Source organism: Canis aureus, chromosome 22, assembly GCF_053574225.1.
Source record: "Canis aureus isolate CA01 chromosome 22, VMU_Caureus_v.1.0, whole genome shotgun sequence".
Classification (NCBI taxonomy): Eukaryota; Metazoa; Chordata; class Mammalia; order Carnivora; family Canidae; genus Canis; species Canis aureus.
The window spans coordinates 29,002,222-29,026,151 of NC_135632.1; the positions used below are offsets into that span (position 1 = coordinate 29,002,222).

Genomic DNA, 23,930 nt, shown 5'->3' on the forward strand with positions numbered 1-23,930 from the left:
TTACTCAGGTCCCTACATTCCCCACTGCACTTCTGATGGTTGTTTAAGCTACCATCAAAGTCTGGAGCCTGCCCTCAAGTTCTCCTGTAGACTAGGGTAACAGAACCCACCCTCTTGACAAGGTTCTGTGACATGAAGATGATGTTGCTGCTGCTAATAGTATAATAGCTCCTGTGAACAAAGCTATATGGTAAGCACTTTACAAACATTGCCTTCTGTTACTATTATAGTATTCTTGGAGATTAATTGCTAAGTTCAGGTACTAAGTAGGAAGACTAATTAAAGAAAAAAGTGGTAAAATCTGGCCCAATCCTTCAGCAAATGAGGTCAGGAACTACAACTTCAGTCCCATGCCACCTGAATCCTAAACCCAGTGGCAATGTAGTAGAAGTTTATCCATCAAAACAAAGTTATACATTTTTCCTGTGTCCTTTAATCCTATGAGCAGTGAATGCAAGCTGTATTTTAGGTTAATGGAGCATTCATGGGAAAACATGTTTCCATGGGAAAACAGGCTTCACACATTAAGAGAAAATGAACCACAGAACTTTTTGATAATTCTTCAAACTGTACACTTCTTATTTGTGCATGCTTTTGCATATGTTATACTTTGATGAGAAAGTTTTTTAAAAATAAGTCATTGAGGAACTCAACCAAATTATAAGCGGAGAACTCAATTGTATACATATAAATTCTTTGAGAGCCATAACTATATTTTATTAATCATTGTAATCATTTTCCTAGTAAAACTGCTGGTACAAGGTATGGGCTTGATGAATATTGATTGGAATTTAGTTTATATATATGTTAAAGTTATATATAGTTATATAAACTATATATACATATATATGTTTCCATATCCACAGAATAATAAAATATTGGAGCTGGAAGGGATTTTAAGTACTATGTATTAAAACTCAGATTTTCCTTTGATTATAAGTGACTTAAAGGGAAAGGCAAAGAAAATGTATTCATTCACAGAATTAAAAATCCAGTCATTGGTTAGGTATATAACTTAAGTGAATGGTATACCTAAAGGAGTTAGAATAATCCCTTTGCACAAAGCAGACTTTTACTTTGGGATGAAGTTTTCCATCAACCATTCCAAGTATGTGTTTCAAATAGGATTCAGTCAAAATATCAAAATATCTTTCACCATGTTTTAATTTCTCTTGTCGACTGCATATTTAGTAGCACATCTGCTGATGAGGAGAGGATGTTAATGTTTATTAAGTATGTATCAGGAGCAAGGGAGTTTATTTACATTACCTCCTTTCATTTAATTTTTAGTTCTTGCATCACCCCTGAATCCTTGCTTAACAGATGAAGGAACTGAGTGTCCCAGCAGTATCCTGCCTGAGATTACAGAATTAGTGAAAGAATCAGATAGTATAAGATTGAGTCAAATGCTGGTATTCTGAATCCCAGCCTTGTACATTTGTCCACTAAAGCACTCTGCTACAAATCAGAACATAATTCTCCTAAAAGAAGTTGGTTTCCTTCAGTCATCCTGACGTACAGCAGGAGCTATACTGAATTTCTAGAATAACATCACTTTAATCTTCTTAACCTTAATGCTATTACTCGTCCTGTCTCATCAAAAACCTACTGTGCCTAAATATTTCAGGAAAGACATCTCATTAACAAGAGGATGAGTAAGACGGCAGAACTATTGTAGCTTGGCCATCTGACTTGTCCTTTCCCTTAGTATTTGTGCTTTCATTTGCTCATAAATCCATCCACCTATTAATAACCCTTTGGTCACCAACTGGCACTCAAGAACACCTTCCCACTCAAGTACATGCTTTTCAATCTTCTATACATGTAATGGTTCTTCATCCTTCCTTCATTCCATGTTTACAAGTAAATCATGATCATTTCAGATGTACAAAATAGTATTTCAATTCTTTTCAGATTCAATTTCATCCTTGTAAGAAGTTGGAGGCCTTCTTATCAATTGAAATAAAATGTTCTCAGCACTTCCTTTGTGTGTGTGTGTGTGTGTGTGTGTATATATATATATATACATATATATATGTATATATATATATATACAAAGTTATGGAGGAGGATTAGAATATAGGTGAAGAGGGTGCCAGGGTGGCTCAGTCGGTTGAGCATCCAACTCTTGATTTTGGCTCAGGTCATGATCTCACCATCCAACTCTTGATTTCGGCTCAGGTCATGATCTCACCATCATGAGATTGAACCCCACATTGGGCTCTGTGCTGGGCATGGAGCCTGCTTGGACTTCTCTCTCTCCCTCTCCCTCTGCCTCTGCCCCTCCCCCCATCTCTCTCACTCACTCTCCCTCCCCCTAACAACAATAACAAAAAGAATACAGATAAAAGAAACAATATTTTTAACATTTCTCAATCAATCTGCAAATACTTTACCTCTGTATGTTAGGATTTTTTGAAAACATAATTTTATTTTGTTTTTTTAATTCAAGAATTGGATTTCTTGGGTCTTGTTAGAATAATCCTGAATGTTTTACTATAGTATATATTTCACTGTTTGCACTCAGCTAGTCTAATAATATTTCACAGGTCATCCTTGGGCATGTACAACATCTCTTCAGTTAGCCCTTTAATCCCAAACCCAAACTCAATTGATACAACACAGAGTCTGTGGGTGGTATAATTAAAACTGTTCTAAATGAGCTAAGTTGGTAGAAATTAAATTAAAATTAAAAACAAATTACAAAATCCCAGGATAAACATCTCTAATAGTGCTTTTCCCGTGAAGTTCCCCAAAAGGGTGTAGACAGCAGAGACGATGACATATGGTAGAGACAGTCTGCTTACGCTACAGCGCAGACTGTGCTCGGCAGGCAGATCTGGAGGCCTTTGGTTCATCAGATTGAAGGCATCTATTTGCTCACCATTTAAACCTAGCATCCTGGGATGCCAAAAGAGTGGTGGCTTTAACTGAAGGGAACAGTAGCCAAGTAGTCAGAAACCGGAAGCAAACAAGATGCCAAGTTAGGGGGGAAATTGAAGTACCTCAAGATTATGAATTGGCAGGCCAGCATGCAGTACTAATGACAACTCTATAAGGGCAGAGGGATTCATGGAGATACAGTTCTGTGAAATGAATTGGGATTTAAAGGATTTGGTTTCCACGCCATTGAGGAAAATGATTAAGGAAAAATTCTGAGATGAACATCTGCAAGACGCTAAGCTTTTAGTGATGTGGTAATCCCACTTATGTGTTCCACCCAGAAGATTAAGTTCTTTAAAAGCAGAGCATATGGTCACCGATCTGTGTCACTGCATTTTGCCAGGATTCATACAGTCCCATGTCTGACTAGGGCTAACGAAGTGTATTTGTATTCCAGGTTGTAGTTTACGTTTTTTTCTTTTATTAGTCACACTTTCATCTTGATAGGACAAAATGTTAGCATTGTATATGGGGAAAAGAATGAAAAGCCAAAAGAGGATTCTGTCAAAAAGAAAATGAATCTAGGCATTACACTCAATACATACAACTTGGAGAAAGTTGTTTTCTTTCTGCAGGCCTCCAGTTCCTCATCTCTGGCCTAAATGGTCACTAAGACACTGTTGGTTGAGTCAAGCTAAATGCTGCAACAAACAACCCCAAGTCCTGGTAACTTAATATAATAAGTAGAATACATGATTTATGCAGTAAAGTTCATTCATATTCCATGGACAGGTGGCAGTTTCTCACTTGATGACGTAGGAATCCAGGCTTCCTCTATTTGGTGGCCCCATCACCCCCTAGCCCTCAGGGTCATCTGGAACTCAGAGTCCCTCACAGGACACTTCGTATCCAGCCAACCAACCAGTTAAGAGAGAGAGATTGGAGGCTGCCCTTGTATTATTTAGGGGCCAGACCCAGAAATGGCACAGATCTCTTCTGCTCACATTCCATCAGCCAGAAGGAGTCATGTGATTCAGCCTAAGTACACACAGTCTAGGAAATCTCATCAAGCTGCATGTCCAACAGGATGCATCCATCCAGGTGAATAGTTAGCCAGTTAGTGAACAATTAACCAGTCTGAGTCATAGGTCCTTCTTGTATTACCTTTCTATTGTTTTTTTTTTTTTTTTACTCCAGCTTAAGAAAACGTTTAAACATTGAGAAATGTGTGCAGCCAAATTAAATTATTTGTTTTGCTCTCTGCATGTGTTTTATTTTACTATTGTGTTTTTATTTTGCCTTTAAATGAGAATGTGTTCTTTAGGAAACGCAGAGTGAGCACATATGATATCATTTAGTATTTTGAGGAAAATATGAGGAGTGGCAGATGAATGCAGCTTGCCGGACAGATGAGTGTGCCACCATTTTATAAGAGTCTAGCCTATAGGAATATATTTCTGCCAAATTCATTAATAAATAGGAGGATATTCATAACTTAAAATATTTCTTTAGAGTTTCTAAATAATTTGCCACAGAATCACTTTAATGGTGCTTCTCCAAGTAAGTGTTTATTTAAAAATTCTGAATGAATTAACAAAAAAGGAAGAGAGGAAGAGAGGCTTAAAGTCAATGATGTAGAGCCAGTGCCAAATAGAAATTACACCTCCTGAAGATCTAATGGAAATTAATAAGAAAAACATGACTCCCACTGTGGAACTCCAAATGACTAATTTTGGAAGCATCTATCTTACCTAAAAGTAGTATGCCTTCACAACCCAACCCAAGGCCAGAATTGTTCCTTCAAAGAATCCAATATGCCAGTTTCTCACAATCCCCAAAGACAGAACTTCACAAGCACAGCCTGATCCACGAGATTGGAAACTTGAAGGGCCAGAATTCCTTTGCACAAACTTGTGTATACTTGTGAAAACATTGGCCTTCCAGTAAAGTCACTGGTGCATGTTTTGCAATCATGGAAATAATCACCTTAAAACCTGGAGAGAAAAGTTTGTTCTGAAGAGAATTAAATGTATAGATTTCATGTGTGTAACTAGAAAAATGATGTCTTTGTGTGAACCTATAAGTAACTCACTTAGCTTGTAAGTAGAATGCCCCACTCTAAGAAGTTATGACCATTCTAAGTGGATATGCTTTATTCACTGTTCACATTTTCATGAAGAGGAATTCCACAGTAGATAACTGCTGTGATTTTTGTCCAAATTTGGAAATGGCCACTCTGTGACTAGGCTGTTCCATGATAATGCTAAAATCTTGTCCACATAGTATAATTTCAAGAAAGAGGTCATGGCCTCACCTCTCCCCATAAACCTCTCCCCTAAATCCCTCACTGTGTATTTTGAAAGGTTAAGGAAAATTCTATCCTGGGATAAAAGCTGAGGCTCAAAATACAAATTTACATAAGAAAAGAAATAGAAAAGACATACCACCATATAAATTACTGGGGAATGACCCCCTTCACAGACTTTGGGTGAGGATGTTATTAGGAGAGACCAGAAAAGGAAACAAGATATATCAGGCAGATTTGATCTATGACAATTGTTATGGGGGAACAAAAATGCCAACTCAGACACATTTCTTTCTGAATTTCAGTGCTTTGTACTCCTCTTGTGAATTCTCGCAAAGACTTGTTTTCAGTCAATATATAACTATATTGTTATATATAATATGTAACATATTATATATTATATAACATTCTAGAAACACCTTATAATGTTCCATCATGTACATGAGTACATGATGTACATGAGTACAACAAAACTGTAACCTAAGAAGCTTGGCCTCCATCTACTATCTGTGAGACTTTCTTCCTCACCTAGAAATTGTTGAGTATTTGGCAAAAGTGTAAATGCTATGAAACACAATATTCTTCATGCCGAAGTTTCAGACTGCTTTAATTAAAAAGGGTATGCATTTGGGGGTGCCTCGGTGGCACAGTCAGTTAAGGGTCTGATTCTTGATTTCAGCTCAGGTCATGATCTCTGGGTTATGGGATTGAGCCCTGAGTCAGGCTCTGTGCTCAGAGTAGAGTCTGCTTGAGATTCTCTCTTTCTCTCTCCCTCTGACTTTTCTGGCTCATCCTCTCTCTAAAATAAATCAGTAAATCTTAAAAAAAAAAAAAAAAAAATGCATTTGGTCATGTAGAAGCCTGACCTTCTATGACCCCTCTACCATGGTCCTATATAGGCCTCTTATTTTCTCTGGCTAACTGAGCTTAACCAAGGCACTGTGGTTTAAATAAGCAAAGTAGCTCTTTTCGGTTTGCTGATACAAACACTTTTCAACATATAGGGCAGTTCACCTTTTTTTTGTTACAGTGTATAATTGACAGTCAGCTTCCTTGGCAGCAAATTAGGCATTTCACATTAGCTTTAGAAGTACCGTTGGGAGTTATGATGTGAAAACTTCTCATACCAGATTGAGCATTTTCCTTCACCAACCTGGTTTGGAACCAAAGTACTCAGCTTGTATCCTGAAACTCTTATGAAACCAGCTATTGTGTTTCCTTACAATTACATAGTAGCTGATTTTACAAGCTAACCAAGGAGCCATTGTACCCTAATCAGAAGCAGGTCATTGGGGGGCATGGAATCTCAGCTCAATATAATGAGTTTAAACTGCAAATTCTTTTAGCGCTGATTAACTGCTGAACTCCCAAATCAGGGAGTTGGTACATAGCTCCTGAAGCCTGAAGTCTTTAAAACTCTATGTCACTGTGGAGAAATTTCTAGTTTTTTCACATAATGGTGCATATTTTCCTCCTTTGGCTTTCTAGAATGATATTAAGCACATATTTATAAGTAACTCTGACTCCCTCAAAATCATCCTGCATTTTCTAAGTTCTTAAGTAAGTATTAAGAGACTTGTTGGGTTTTCTTTTAATTCAAAAGCCTTGTAATTCATACATTTGAATTTAGAGATAGGAAGTTAAATTTGTGCTTGAGTTAATTTGCATACATTATCCATGTCTTGACTGTATGGACAATTTGAAAGTACCTTATTTTATTTAAGTGAAGCAGATAAAAGGGTTGAGAGAGAAAAGAATAGAATACCAAGTCATTACATTTTCTAAAAAAGATTTTATTATTTGACACAGAGCTTCAGAGAGAGCAGGAGCAGGGGGAGGGCCAGAGAAAGAGGGAGAAACAGACTCCGCGCTGGGCAAGGAGCCTGAGGTGGGACTCGATCGCAGGACCCTGGGATCAGGACCTGAGCCAAAGGCAGACGCTTAACCAACTGACCCAAGCACCCATCCGAGTCATTACTTTATGTAAAGTGTTGTACAAAGAAGAGTTTTATGACATGGGATGACAGCCCTCGCTAGGAGAGCAATGTGGGGAAAACTCATGTTTAACAAATTTGTGACCTCTTTATTAAGTAGTCCTACATATATATTAGTTTCGGTTGGACAAACCTATCTGTGTGAATGCTTGGATATCCATAGCTAAAAATGCCCTATATCCCATTAATCCAATTCAAAGGAAACTTTTCTTTATAACCCATATATCAATAATAATGTAACACTTATTAACAGAAATTAATCACTTTTTATGCCAGACACTGGACCAAGTGCTAAATAAATGCAACTATATGAGGACTTTTTTCACCATAAGTCTTATGTGAGAATTCCTTATGTATCTTAAAGTTGAAGTGGCAAAACACACTGCTTGGCAAGCTCCAGATGCTTTTTCTCCCTAGAGAAACGAGAGGGCTGGAAGGCATGGCACCACCTAGTGGTCAGCTCCGGCAGGAACATTGGGCATGACGGCCGGAGGGGAAGCAAGGAGGGAAATGTGAACAGAAAGATCCCAGTTTCAGGAAGAGAACTGAGAAAAAGCACCTTAGCTATTGCTAATGGAGTAGAAAGGGAGGGGGTAATTTTAGAAAGTCTCACTGCAGACTTATCAATAGGTTTATCAAAGGTTTATCAATATATAACCTTTAAGGTTCTTGAAAACACACAAAAAGAATTATTTTTAAAATTACAATTGACTCAGGGCACCTGGGTGGCTCAGCGGTTTAGCGTCTGCCTTTGGCTCAGGTTGGAATCCGGGGGTCTCCAAGAGGGATCCTGCTTCTCCCTCTGCCAGTGTCTCTGCCTCTGTCTGCGTCTCTCATGAATAAATAAATAAAATCTTTTAAAAAATTAAAGTTGACTCTTGAACAACACAGGTGTAAACTGCACAGATCCACTTTTATGTGGATTTTTTTGATAAATACAGCACTGTAAATGTATTTTCTCATGATTTTCTTTTTTTTTCTCATGATTTAATAACATTTTCTTTTCTCTGGCTTACTTTATTGTAAGAATACAGTATACTGTAACTGTATACAGTTACTCTGTAACATATAAAATATGTGTTATTCAACTGTTTATAGGGTTTCTGGTCAATAGTAGGCTATTAGTAGTTAATTTGTGGGGAGTCAAAAGTTCTAAACGACTTTTCACAGGGAAGAGGGTAGGCGGCACCCCTATAACTCCCAGTGCTGTGCAAGGGTCAACTGTACTTTTGGTTACTATACATTTTACTTAATGTCCAATGTGTGGCCAATTGGGTCTCCAAGATTTGTTCAGCTTACATTTATGTATCTCATTTAATCCTCAAAACAACTTTAAATACTATCACTGGGATGCCTGGGTGGCTCAGCGGTCTGCCTTCGCTTAGGGCATGATCCTGGAGTCTTAAGATCGAGTCCCGCATTAGGCTCCCTGCATGGAGTCTGCTTCTCCCTCTGCCTATGTCTCTGCCTCTCTCTCTCTCTCTCTCTCTCTCTCTGTGTCTCTCATGTGTAAATAAATAAAATCTTTACAAATAAATACTATCACCATTTTTTTTAAAGATTTACTTTTTATTTGAGGGGAGTAGAGAAAATCTTAAGCAGACTCCAAACTGAGTGCAGAGCCCAACATGGGGCTTGATCTCATGACCCTGAGATCAGGGCCTGAGCTGAAACCAAGCATCGGAGGTCCAACCAACTGTGCCACCTAGGCACCCCATCATCACTTTTTAGAGGAAGAATGAGAAATAAAATTCTTTTGGATTAAACCATTAAAATTTACCGAATTATTTGTTACCTCAGCATTACCTATTTTATCCCAATTAATATGTTTCCTATGGTCACATAGCTACTAAGTGAAAAAACTAGGAAAATCCTGCCGCTTAACCACTATGCCATACTATCTCCTAAATGGGTCCTATCCACCCTATTCCCGGACACACAGACCTTTTATCGTAATACACAGCAATGAAGAGTTTGTGTGGCATTTCCTACACTATAGGCTCAGTAGTTAAGCTCTTCAGAACTAGAAAATAAACTCTAAATTCAAGTGTCGGTTACTTGACATGTGCTTTCTTCATCAGAAGTCTTTCTTCATCTTCCTTTTCTTAGAGGAAAAGAATTCTCTTCTCAGTCTTAATAGTTTGTCTTGACCTCAGGCTCAGGGTGAAATTAGAAAAGTTCAAAATCATCAGTTTTTTAATTAAAATCTCGTTTCTAAGTTATACAACAAGCAAAGGAAACATGTTGGCTACTGTATTGCCCACTTAGGGTTTCAGACCAACTTTGAAAATGTCTTCTTGAGAGTAGATGGTAGTGAACTTCTATGAATGCCCCCTTATTCAAAGCCTATTCTTTCTCCAGAGCTTTCCAATTCCTCTGTCTTCCACCTGCCACTGGTGGCATTCACCAAGAGGTTTCTCCACTTAAGTCTACAAGAGAAAGAAGCAGATCAGAAATAAAAATGAGACCTCCTGATTTGCTGCTTGCCCGTATCATATGACAATCATTTAGGTTTTGTAAGAATGGGCATTTTAACTATGTGAGTTACTGAGTATCCTTCATTCATACTCTTATTTACCCAAATAGCCACCAATATCGGTAATGTTGCTGTTCAGAGAACAAGATAAAATATGTGATGATTCCTTTTTCTGAATGAGGACACATGTTCCTTCAATCTGCTTTTGTGACTTAATCAATGTGGCATTATTAACAAAGCGGAGGATATCATGAATCACTGGAAAAGAAGAGCCTTGTAATTTGCATCTCATTTCCCAATTGAGCAATCAGCTGTAGATAACATTCTTACCAGAGCACTTTAGTGTCTTAGGAGATTCCAGAGTTGCAGACTCACACAGGGACTTATAATTCTGACCTACAAACCAAGTAAGCCATGGAAATACCTTCCTTGGGTCAATGGTCCACTGGGTTATAGTTCAGGATTCCTAGGCCTCTGTGGTGGGTTCTATTCCCATTTGCTACATTCCTACCTCGTAGTACTCAACTTTGATGGTTCAACCTCCTGAAAAGATCTTGAGAGTAAGGAAAGCTTATTGACAATGCCTCACTACTACCGAAAAACCATTCAACTTTTAAGGGTAGGGCATTAGCTTCCATTAATATCTGTTTGCAGTTCAAGCCCACTAGTGGAATTTTGAGGCCTTCCCAACACAGTTCTTTGTTTTTTAAAGAAGATTGTGAATTTGTTTTGCTTTTTTGTAGCAGGGTGTCTGAGGAAGAAGAGACCATTTGCCTTCTTCTGGTTCTCTATGCCAGTGAGCAGTTTTTTTTTCATTGTAACCTCCCTCTTGGTTCCACAGGATTTAACAGAGTGATAGAGTAAGTTAAGTGGTTAGGGACCAGGGAAATAAAAGAAGAAGACAATCTTTTAAAACCAACTCTGCATAGCTGAGAATGTTTCTTTCCTAGCCCAAAGGGTTATAAAGCCTTACCTCATTCATGATGACCTTGTACTGAGACATGTCCCCAGTCCTTCTTGCCCTCACTTGGCTTCTTCTGTCCTGGCAAACTGAAAGTGCATTTCCAAGTGGGCTAACCCTCAGCCTCCTTTATTTCTCTCTAGACTTTATTGCAATGATCTTCATTCCTTATTTTATGTTGATTTAGAACATTCTATCATCCCAATCCATATTACTTCAGTCTTTTTTTTTTTAAATCATCCCCATTAGAGACTACCAGCAGCTCTATTATCTATAAGGTTTAAAAGTTCATGTGGGAAGGACTCAAATTGCATAACACTATCTTCCTCAAAATGTTCAAAACCTTTGAGTTTTCCAGTTACTGGAACAAAAAAAATGAGACCTGGGCAGCCCCGGTGGCGCAGCGGTTTAGCGCCGCCTGCAGCCCAGGGCGTGATCCTGGAGATCCGGATAGAGTCCCACAACAGGCTCCCTGCATGGTGCCTGCTTCTCCCTCTGCCTGTGTCTCTGCCTCTCTCTCTCTCTAGCTGTGTCTCTATGAATAAATAAATAAGTAATCTTTAAAAAAAATGAGACCTATAAACATTATCTATTCAAAGGTTGTTTTTCCCACTGGGGATAGAATGCCTAGAAAGTATTGTATTTCCAGAGAGGTCTGGAACTCAGAAAAGCCTAATAAGGTGCTTGGGTAACTTAATATCATGAGATTTGGGGGCCTACTTTATGGCAGTCATCAAACCTTCTGCTAAATTCAATTCAACAATATGTCAGGCACTTAGCCTTTCAGCTCAAGTAACAGCATTACCTGCTGAAGAGGGCACCTGAGACAACTTTTGATTGTGTGCAAGGTGCACTGGGAGTCAGGGCATATGGTGTCTGGTAGGGTTTTGCCAGGACTCTAACCTGATGCATAAATTGGGCAAGTCCCCTCATCTTCCTGGGTAGCAGTTTCCAATGTCTAGGTAGGCAGTTGGACTAACTCTGATTTCAACCTTGACCCAGAGACCCTGGCCATACCCACCACCAACTGGAAGAGACCCTCTGTGGAGTTGGTGCTCTGGAATCTGATTTACTTAGGAATGCTTCTCAAATATTCTACTGTCTGTCAGGTTACAAACCATTGCAACAGACACTCTGTAGGGTGACTTCTAGCTTTAAAATACTGGGATTCCATGAAACTAATATTCTCTGCAATTGGCAGAATCTGGGTCAGCATGAAGTGTTAGTCAATAGAATGAATGTATCATAGTACACTTTTTAAATACGTGTGATTAATGCCATATGCAAATGAAATGACTTACTTAGAGAGCCTACCACAATAGTGTTGGTTATATAATGTATACTTCTTACCTCATAGGCTTGCAATGAAAATTAGTGGACATAATGCCTGGGAGCATTTTTCAGGGTTTTTGTCACATAGTGAACACTTAGTAAATTAATAGGTGACAGAATGATAATAGCAGTGATGTTGGTTATGAGATCAAAGTATGCCCGTGGGTGGGCAGCATCAGTATTGCCCGGGAACTCGTTAGAAACACAGAATCTCAAGCTCCACCCCGGACCTCCTGAACCAGAACCTGCATTTTGTAATGAAATCCCCAGGTGACTTGTGTGCACATATAAGTTGAGAAGCACTGATAGAGAACAAACTTTGGATTCAGCAATTTGACAGAAGTCTTGTTACTACCATGTAAACCAGGGAGCTAGGATTCACATCTAAATCAGAAGACTCTAAGGCCATTTCCTTTTCCCTACACCTCAGAGGGTGCCTCTGACCTGGAGCTGTTCATGCCTCCTGAATCCCACAGGTGTATTCATTCTCCCATCCAGCCTGTATGTAACTGACAGGCTTTTTAAAACACATTTTTGTGTCTACCACAGTAGCAACAGCACTGTGATTTTGGTTTTCACATTTTCAATTATTCAGCTGTTTTATTTGTCACCATTTAGGGAATTATTACAAAACTTATGTCTACAATGCCTCTGATTAATGCATATTTAGGCAACTAAGCAGATGTAGAATGGGTTGACTTCTTTGATAAAATTAAACATTGATGAAACATATTTGCACAGCAATAATGATGCCAGCATTTGTATAAATAATAACACATTTATTTCCCTAATCATCTAGAAAAAAAAAAACAACAACAACAGTGAGAGTTAACAGAATTACCAACTATGTCTCACTTACGAGGCAGATCATTTTTGAGTGTAAAAGGTTTTTTTTATGTGAATAAAGCTACGCTAATTTATAGCATCTATTATCACTTTAAAATGAAAGAAGTGTATTTGAGCAAAAATCAAAGTGGATGAGACCTGAAGCATATTTCCAGAATAGATCATAAGTTTTAGAGCTTCTTTGTCCATCATGGAAAGCTGCATGTTTTGGAATGGACTCCTCCACAGTAGTGTAGTTTGATTTTCTATAAGATGTATTCTGAAACCCAGCTTAAGTGATTCAACAATACACATTTGTTTGTCACCTTTCAGCATCTCTGAAATTGGGGTCTATCTTATAATTGATGGCATGTCACCATTTGATTGGCAGCATTTTTTTCTTTTCATAACCAATGGGATCTTAAATACAGTCAACTAGGAGATCAGGATCCGCAGTGAACTTAATTGTAGTTCACCAGGAACATCATGGTGAGGAAAACAAGTGAGATGGAAAGGAGGTGTCACTCGCACCTGTATTCAAACAAGAGGAGGTGGATAAATGGAAAGAGTTTAGATTAAATAAGAAAATATTCCATGAGTTTCTGTTTCACAGAACCAGAGAGAAAAATCATAGAAGACTCAAGAATTTAGCAGAGGGCAGGAAAGATGAAAAGGGAGATGGAAAACAAAAAGGGAGCAAATAAGACATCAAGTTGGAAAAGATAGCCAGTACATCCACTATTTCAATCATTATTTTCTAGGTGTGACGTTGTTTGCTGCTCCCTTTTCTTAGTTCACACACTGGTCAGTAGAGCTGCCAGAGGCTGGGGTGAAGGAGGCTTTTTCTGCATCTTTTAGGGGGCATTTTTTTTCCTTCTTGCCTACCCAGGTGGATCAATCATCCCTCACACTCTCTTTCCCCGGCTTCCTACGGTTCACCCAGTCCCAAACCACCTGGGGAGGTTTAAATGATCGTTACAAATTCTATTTGTTTGTTTGTTCTTTCAGGTGATATCAAGATTATCGAATAAATCTACAGTCTCACAGGTATGCCTTTTTCCAAAAAGCAGAACATTTATCTAAAATCTGTAGGATTTCCAATAAATCTGCCTTCTATTTCAGGAATTTTATGTACTTATTTTCTACTTTCCCTGATATATTTTCCAGTGAAATGTATTGATGGACTTTCTGGAGTTTAAAACAGAGAAGTATTGAAACTCCTCTCTCTAAGGGTTATATTGTTGTTGAAAAGTAGTTGGCACCAGAACCTTCCAAAAGTAGTAAAGTCCTGAGATACTGATCTTGGAAGTACATTTATTACGTTTAAGATTAGTAGCCAAATGTTCTCTTGTAAGTTTCCAATTGATGGTACAACATGATTCTCCATGATATAAAAAAAAAAAATAGTTCAGAGATATTCTGGAAGTGGTTTCACCTGAACCCTTAAGGCAGTCCCAATTTTTAGGAATCCTCCAATTTCACAGAAAACTTTTCTAAGAAACAGTAACTTCTCAGATTTATTACCTAGACTTTTACTACCAATAATCCTGTGACAGGAACCCTATAAAAAGCTCCTTTTCTTACTCAGTACTCTACTGGCAGCAGAACCCAACACCTTTCATACACAGACACACGTACGTATCCAATTACGTAACAGATATCAAAGACATTGATGATTTACTGGAGATAGTTGGGACTGTGGAGGCACAAACAGGGCTTACTCTTAATACTATTGAGAAATTTCTTAAAAGCCCTTAAAACCTCTCAGTGCATTCAACCTAGTTTCTCTCTGGCACTAGTTATCTTTCCTTCCTCATGTCTACAAATTACCCTCCTCAGGAGCTAGCAAAACAGTTATTATGTTTCAACTCTTCTCAACCTGGAGACTCTCCTCATTCTATATCCCTTTCCCCCTAAACTGTTCCTATGTTCTCTTTCTTATAACAAGAAATTTAGCTTTTTTTTTTTTTTTTGGATTTTCCAATTTGAATTCCTCACCCCTTCATTGGACTCTGAAAATGAATATCCCTTCTAAGAACACAACATCTTTAGCTTCAAAAGAAAAATTATTCTGTATAATTTAGGCTTAAATTTGTTTACAATATCATAACCACCAGAATAACGTGGGCTTCAAAGCAAAAGATGTTTATTTCTCTCTCATGGACAAGACCAGAGGTGGGTGATAATAACAGTGTCAATAGGGTCCTGAGCTTTATTCTTTTGGCTTCATTATGCTCAATGCATGGCTTCCTTTTTAAAGATCTCATTGTCTAAGATGGCTGCTGGAGACCTCTCCATTTTATCAATATTCCAGATTAGAAATAAAAAAAAAAAAAAAGAAAGAAAGAACAGGATAGAGGCACTTCTTTCCAGACGTCTTCCTATAAGTTCCTTTTAACCTGTCCGTTTATATGGTATCACCCCTGAACTTAGCCTCATGGCCAAACGAACTGGCAAAGGAAGATCTTTGGGAAAAAGGAGATCTGTGGGCAGGGTGCATTGCTAAGAGTTATGTTAACTAGCAAAGAAGGGTAGATTATGTAAAAAGAAAGTAACCAACACTCTCTTTAGCACCTGCCCTGAGGCAAATGCTTCCACTTACTTCATGATCATCATCACAAGGGCAAGCATCTATTAAGTACTTCCAATGCACATTGCTATGTGTTTTAACTTCCATTATCTAATACCTATTTTCTCATACCATTCCCAATATATAGGCGAGAAAACCAAGGATTTAAGTAATTATATTACTTCACCAAAGTTATAGATAGTAAGTCTCAGGACTTCTAGGACTGTATGACCAAAAGTCCATGCATTCAGCCACTGGACTTTTTTCTACTTCCCCTATAGTCATGACAGGTTTGACTGAATCTAGTCAACTGTGAGTTCAAAGTGGCTATCCACATAGAATGTCATGAGCTAAATTAGAGATTGTTTTGATTATGGGAACAAACACCTCATTGCCCTCATAAAAGCACTGGTTAGGAGAAAATAAAGGATGGGTCAAAAGAGAAAGAAGAAATCTGTGGTCGAAGCTTATGGCTGTGTATATATGAGTGAGTCCAGCTACACAAGGGAAGCAAGCGTTTCTGTATAGATGGCCTGAAGAAAGTAACTGGTACTCCTGCATAGAGGCTGCGTGTGGGCTGGGTGTTAAATAATCTAATAAACGTGGCATCTGTCAGCAATAATGGTAGGGAGAATAATTAATTCTTGGTTAAAGTACTGCTGGCTGCCTTGATCACAAGAGTCAATATCTAAGCAACTTGCCCAAAGTGCCAAGTTTCCATAATAAAATGGAAGTTTTAAATTTAAACAAACTCATAGAAGTACAAACACTGTGGATTATTAGTCAGAGAATTCTTTTAGGGCCAGAGGAGCCTCCTTGAGCCAAAGGAATGATTAAATTGCCAATGCAAATATAAACAGAAGTCCAATTAAAGAATTCACTCATTGTTTTTCATTTCTTTGATAACTTTGCCCTGTTGTGTCTTTAACTGAGTGAGCTAATTTTTCTCTTCTACAGTGCTACCAAACAAATGTTCCCCTGAAATTCCATGTCGGTCCAACTTTTGTTAAAAGCACAGAATTTTTAAATGCTGTGAAAAGAAAAAACAAAAGCCAAACCATGACTATCCCAATAAAGAACTAATGGCTTCACATTAATTAAAAGAATCATATCTAGTTGGAAAGATGAGTCTAATAATGCCATTTCCTCAAGAAATTTTGAGTCATTAAGATTAAAATACAAGAAAGCTACATGAGTAAACTAATTGTTCTTAGCTTGGCCTACACTGAATGGGCTATTGCCTGTAAAGTCACCACAGGTTCAAGTTCATTTTTTGTTGTGGTATCTATCATTAGAACATTACAGGAAAATCCAAATATACCAATAAACCAACTGTTTATTAAGACGAAGGAGTAACTATGACAGTTCATGAGATTTAAATAGCACTCTTAAATCTTTTCTATTTGTTGTCTTATTTCTCTTAGAAAATAATAGTGAAAGGGAATATAAGGGAAGGGAGAAGAAATGTGTGGGAAATATCAGAAAGAGAGACAGAACATAAAGACTCCTAACTCTGGGAAACGAACTAGGGGTGGTGGAAGGGGAGGAGGGCGGGGGGTGGGGTGAATGGGTGACAGGCACTGAGGGGGGCACTTGACGGGATGAGCACTGGGTGTTATTCCGTATGTTGGTAAATTGAACACCAATAAAAAATAAATTTATTTAAAAAAAAAGAAGAAAGAAAGTGATGAGGCGGTAGAAGCAGTTGTATCCTGAAAAGAGAATGAGGCATACAAAATGAGGCATACAAAAAAATGTGTTGACCTTTTGGAGCAGGGAAGCCATGTCTGAGGCAGAGCAAGAAACAGCCACTCTTATAGTGACCCCATGAGGGCCACTAGCTTCCTCTTTGCTGTCCTCTCTGCCCTGCCACTCTATCATTACCTCCATTGCCTTTACACATTCTCTCCCTTGCTTCTTCTTGGTCTAAAAAATTGAATGACTCCAGTCAAGAGTCTAAGATGGGGTCTAGCAAGACTTCTCCTTCCCTTCCCAGGGTTCTCAAGGGGAGTAGACCAAATGGTTTGCCCCATTTCCTGCCAAATGACATTGGACAATAAATATAGCAGAAAGTAGAGTAGCTGTGGCTGTTACTGACCTTACTCCATCTCTGTGATCCAAAATAGGAAAGATTTTTTTTTCTCAAAGATAATATATTTTTCTGGTTGATCGACACATAAAGTTCCACTCCAGACCCTATGGCTTTAAAGGAACAAGGGGGCTGACACCTTCCTGTAAAATTTAAAATGTCCTAAGAACGTGCCCTCATATACTATTACCAATGACAGACTGATTAAAATCTGGATGCAAGCCTGGTAAAATGCACCAAGACAGTTTTAAAAAGACCAAGAGAGGTGTTAGCAGACTAACACCAGGATAGCAGAAAGGGTAAACCTGGGGAATATCAGAAATGGGGATACATTGAACCCCTGAATAAATAAAAGCAAAATCTGCAAAGTGTGAAGTTTTACTGAGAGGTTTCTAAAGGATTTGACTTTGCTTAGATGGGCCCACCAGCATGAATGATCTACCTCTCAAGTGGTCTTTGCGATCTGTACTAACCTATGTTATCCACTGGTTTAGTCGGAGCCCAAGGGAAATGGCAGCATCAACAAAAGACTCCCATCCATTGTGGAAGATGAAGAGGAGGAGGAGGAAGGGGAGGACGAGGAGACAGTCTCCCTTTCTCCCATCTACACGAGGGGAGCCTCCTCTGCACGCAGCAAAAAGGGTGGAAGCAATAAAAGCTATCTAGGCTTAAGCTTGAAGCAGCTGGCTTCAGGCACTGTGCCATTTCACTCACCCAGCAGAGTCTCCAGTTCACATTCCCCAAAAAACAAACAGGAAATCGACCCACCTAACCATGGTAAAAGGAAGGAGAGAAACTTGAAATTGCAACTTTCAGCTTTGAATAGTGCTGGACCCCCAGACCTCAGTCCAAGGTAAGAATCACATCATGCAATTCTTTCCTGGGTGAAAGGGCTACTTTTTGTTCAAATTAGTGCCGTGTTAGTAAATTATTCAGCCTTCTGGGCCTCTCAACCACACAGGTTTCTAGCCTGGCTTCTTCAACTTTCCTGGATTTTGTGTGCAATTTTTGCCTCTACATGGAGGAGTGTGCAATGTAACAATTAGTTTTAGTCATATTCTCAAAAGGGTCCATTAAATATTCAGAAGTCCTTCATCCATTTAGCTCTACCTCTTATTATAAGTTTGTATTTCTACAAACTGTAATTCTATAATTTATAAATTTAAATGAAAATAAAAGAACAAGGCTCATTGATGTTATTCCCTCAGTACTTGAACTTACCAAAAATTTTATGGAACAATAAGTTAAAATCGTAAAGAAAATGAAGTGATGTTCATTTTTAATACTGATTTCTTCATCATTGTGGATAACTGAAACTTGGTTTTATTTTTGCCTCTTCCATAGGTAACATGGCATGGCTCTACTTTTACTTTTAAAAATTCACTTTAGGATTAACTAAAGATAATTGAGAGGGTGAAAAATCCTGACTCAGATAATGTGAAAGGAGTAGTTTATGGTGCATACAAGCAATACTGAAAAATCACATCATAGGGGAATAATAAATAAAAGCAAGAAAAAAATACTGATTGCTTCCTATGTGTCATGTCCTCTGCTAGGTAATTCCACATTCACTATTGCATTTAGTCTCCTCAGGAATTCAGGAGTCCTGTAAAATAATTCATGTTATCTGTACTATGAAGATATAGGAAGTGAACTATTTTGTCTAAAATCTCAGAGATTAAGTTTGGAAATCTGGATTCAAATTCTGTTTTTCTACTTGAAAGGCAAGTGATATTTGTCAATATATTCAACTAGTCATTTGAAGAAAACACAATTTATCCATTTAGAGAGAATATTTTTAAAAATTAGCAAAACAGTGAAAAAAGCAGGTGGACATTAAAGGTTCAGGAATTCAGCTGAGGATGGTAATTTGAAAATATTGCCTTATTCTTCTCCTTCCTACATTTTAAATAAGAAAGACAATAAATCTTAAAGGGAAATATATCAGAGCTGGAAAAGAAAGGTCTATGTACAATTGATCCTAACACTTATAAAAGGATTTTGAGGATCTGCATCAAAATGCTAACAGTAGTGATGGATTACAGGTGATTTTTGTTTTCTAATTTTTTTACTTTTAGGTTTAAATTTTCTACAATAGACTTATATTTTTAAAATAATGAGTAGCTTAGACATTTTTTAGCAAGAAAAGACTAGGCAAAGTCTTAATAGTTATTTATATGTAATTATTTAACTCTTACTTCAGAGTATTGTCCAGGTTGAGAGTAAAGGTGTCATCAAAGTTATTTAATGTGATGCTATAATCACTAGATTAAAACATTTAATTCTGGATAGATTGGTGATTTAACATGAATTCAGATAAGAAGAATTCTGTAGTTTAAGGCTTTGAATCTGAGAATAAATAAGATTCTAAATTCTATATTTCCATTGGAATACAATGTACACTAAAATTGTGAGCCACATATGTAATTTTAAATTTTCTAGTAGCCACATTTTTTAAAAGCAAACAAAACAGAACTCAAAAAAACAAAATAAAGTGAAATTTAATTTAATAATGTTTTATTTTTATTTGACTCAGTATGCCCCAAATAATATAATTTCAAATGTAAATAATATTTAAAAATTTTTAATAAAACCATTTGCATTTTTTCACTCAAGCCTTCAAAATCCAATGTGTATTTTATGCTTACAGCATATCTCCATTTGCATGAGCCACATTTAAGGTGCTCAATAGCCATATAAGGCTAATGGCTATCATATTGGATAGTACAGCTTTAGAGTATGTAGAATTTAGAAATTAACACAATATTTTAGTCTTCTAGAAATACTGGAACCCAGGGTGCCTGGGTGGCTCAGTCGGTTAAGTGTCCAACTCTTGGTTTCAGCTCAGGGCATAATCTCAGGTTGGTGAGATGGAGCCCCAGTTAGACTACATGCTCAGTGGGAAGTCGGCTTGGAGTTCTCGCTCCCTCTTCCCCTGCCCGGCAGCCCCACACTCTCTCTCAGGTGCTCTGCCTCTCTGTCTAAAATAAATAAACAAAATCTTTAAAAACAAAATACTGGAACCCATTAATATAAATGCACAACTAGCCAATGTCCTTTATTTTAAATAGGATTGTTGATGGAATTGAAGATGGAAATAGCAGTGAGGAAAGTCAGACTTTTGACTTTGGCTCTGAACGCATCAGACTGGAGCCCAGAGTCTCCCCACCTCTTGGAGGTAAGTTCTGAATTTAGCCTTTTGACAAAGGGTGATATTTCTTTTTATCTTGTAATGTTTGGCATAGGCACTTTTTTGCCTTCCCATTCTCTGAATATTTTCTACATGATAGAACTTTACCAATGTCATTGAACAATTAAACTTGAGTCTGTCCCATCTCCAAATTATTAAGATATAATTTGAAATTGTTTCTCTGTCCAGGCTAGATGCTCTGTCATTTACCAGCCCAGGTAAATGGTATGTCAGGAGACTCAAGTTTCTGCTGTTGATTAAAGGGTGACCATGTTTTCTTACTACAAATGCAGACTAATCCACAAAAGCATTATCCAGAGGAAAAGCTGTATTGGTTGTACACTATGGGAACATTGGTTATTTTTAACCAACCTATTGGTTAGAGATTGTGTATGTGCATTTTGTCAGAGCTTAAACAACTTCAAAAGGATGTAAGAAGGTTGGAAATGATGGAGACCTATGTGAAGCACTACCCTCTGGTGATGGTGAATTAATGTAAGGGTACCCCTAAACCTAACCAGCCTCCTCTCTCCTTTGCCTTCTTGAGTTCATTGCCCATAAAAAGAAATCTATCAACATAATGAAGACCAGAAATAACAAGTAAATTCTAAAGAAGACACACTTGTAGTTATAATAAAGTGAGAATAATGAGCAAGCATAGGATATCCAAAACAATTTACCAGAAAACTACCAGATGTAAGGCCAATAGTCCCCTGCCAACTCTGTCATCCCCTTCCCACTCAGCTCTGAGATCCTGTGTCAGTATCTACTAATAATTAGTGAATACTTCTGTGAACAAAACCAAGCCCAGTAAAAACTTTTGAATGTATAGTTCTGGGTGTGTGTCTCCTTTTTTAGAATACCAGTATTCCATGTCAATCAACAATCCTACTTCCTGGCACTCATCATCTTCTGGGGAAATGGAAAGGTCCTTATAAGCTTCCCTGATGGAAGTGAGGGGAATTGCAGATGGAAGGAAGACAGGAATAGAAGGAGTACAGATCTCAGTCAACAATCCTGATTCATTCATTTGATTGACTTACCTGTGCTGATATTACTCTGGGGAAAGAGGCACAGAAATCATAGTTACAGTCACACTGATGTATTTGCTATGAAAGTTGATGGTAGGTCCCAATTGGAAGTTTTCCTTATTGACTAACCTAGACCTAGACATGATGCACAGAACCTCACCACATCCATCCACCTATTTCTGGTCCCCCCACCTCCTTATAGCCTCCTCTTCTTATATTCCTAACATTCACTCCTACACTCATGCACTCAAGCAACAAATTTTCTTGGCTATACCTCCTAAGCCCTACATTCTAAGACTTTGTGTCCTTACTGCTACCATACTTTTCCTTACCACATCCATCTCTTGCCTGCATTGCTACCAAGGTCTCTTCTCTGGCCTCACTCTGCTCTCCATACAGAGTAAACTTTTTTAAAAATACAAGTTTATTCTTATAATTCTGATCCTATGCTTTAAACCCTTAAATAGCTTCCTATTGCCCTTAGTGTGAAATTCAAATCTATTGCCTAATTGCTTTTTAAATGTCTCTTTTCCCAGCTAGACTCTAAGCTCCATGAGGGTCAATTACATTTTCTTTATTCATTGCTCTCTCTTCTAAAGGAGGCATGGTCTATTATATATGTTCTCTAGTCATTCATTGAATTAATAGATTAACTTTGCAAAGTCTTTGCAAAATGAGCTTCTATTACTCTGCCACTTCAGATTGTTTTCAGTGACTTCTTTCTTCCACACGTTTTCTACCCATAATTTACCAGAATTAAGATATTAGGATGACCATATAATTTTCTATAAATATATTTAAATAATAAGTATAAATAAATTATATATGTATATGTCACATATACATATATAATTATATATGTAATATATAATATATATATATTCCTTTCCACTCCAGCTAGCAGCAATTCATCCAGATTTTTGGTGCTGACAGAAATAAATGTATTTGGAAGAGTAAGGTAAAGAAAAAGTGCAGATAAGAGAACCAGGAAATAGGAGATACTATCTTTTAGAGTAACACAGGAGGAGATAGGAAACCTATAGTAAAGTTAAGCACCTGAAATATAAGTGGGGGAGGATGCTCTCATGGGCATGGGAATTAATATTTGGGGGGAAAAAGAGGAAAAGAACATTCCTTTTCCATGGTTTAGGCACTGACTGTGATATATTTTTAGAGAATGATCAAAAAAGAAAATGTGCCATCTTGGAACATGGTGGTGATTGTGTTCAGGGGAAAGGAAGATATGATGTGAACACATCCAATCAGTGTGGTCACAGTCCCCACTATGATACGTTCCTAGTTTCAAGGAGTGTATCAGGCATGATCCAGAGGATTACTAGAAGCATGTCCATTTCCAGGGAGACAGAACCTACAGTGCACAGGCATCAGGAAGATTAAAGGTAGTAGCTTAAGCTTCCTTCCCCATTCCAACTGCCCCAATTCTCAAATATGAGGTTTATTACTAAAGGACTCATTTTGTGTGTGTTCCACTTTTCAGACCCAGAGATTGGAGCTGCTGTTCTCTTCATTAAAGCAGAGGAAACCAAACAGCAAATAAATAAACTCAACAGTGAGGTATGGAACTTCCTCTTTTTTTGGTCATGCTGGAGTGGTAAGAGCTATAAATCCTAGTTGCTAGCAAAAGCAATATAATTTAATTATAGGCATGTGCTCTGGTGTCAGACCAGCATGGATGAATTCCCACTAAGCCTCATATGAGTTACGTGACCTTTTATAATTTACTTACCCTCTCTCTATTTCCCTGTGTACAAGAAGAGGACAATAAAGGGCCTTATGGCCCACTGTGAAATTGAAATAGTAAAGGCAAATCATTTAGCATAAAGTAAGCACTAAATAAATGATAATTATACTAATTAGTGTCATAAATGTATTGATACTTGATATAACTGGTGCTTTTTCACTTTTTTCATGTACTTTAATTTTTAATGAGTTAAAGCAAGATGATTAATATAAAGATGAATGCTATTTCTCAGAATAATCACATGGCTTAAAATGCTCTTCCCTTCCCTGACATATATTTGCTGTGTAACTTTGAACACTTTTACTCTCCAGATCTTACCATCTATCCATGTAAAATCAGGTAACTTTTTAATAACTTTATTAAGATATATTTTAGTTTATTTTTTTTATTTTTATTTATTTATGATAGTCACAGAGAGAGAGAGAGAGGCAGAGACATAGGCAGAGGGAGAAGCAGGCTCCATGCATCGGGAGCCCGACGTGGGATTCGATCCCGGGTCTCCAGGATCGCGCC

General features: G+C 37.7%; 1 protein-coding gene across 1 annotated transcript in view; it reads left to right on the top strand.

Moving 5' to 3' along the window:
- KCNH8 (potassium voltage-gated channel subfamily H member 8) overlaps nt 1–23,930 on the top strand; it is a 363,281-nt gene that overhangs the window by 316,434 nt on the left and 22,917 nt on the right. The window contains exons 12-15 of the mRNA XM_077865348.1: nt 13,785–13,823; nt 17,929–18,287; nt 20,506–20,612; nt 23,154–23,230. Coding sequence (XP_077721474.1) covers nt 13,785–13,823; nt 17,929–18,287; nt 20,506–20,612; nt 23,154–23,230 — 582 coding nt within the window. The remainder of the gene's footprint in view (nt 1–13,784; nt 13,824–17,928; nt 18,288–20,505; nt 20,613–23,153; nt 23,231–23,930) is intronic.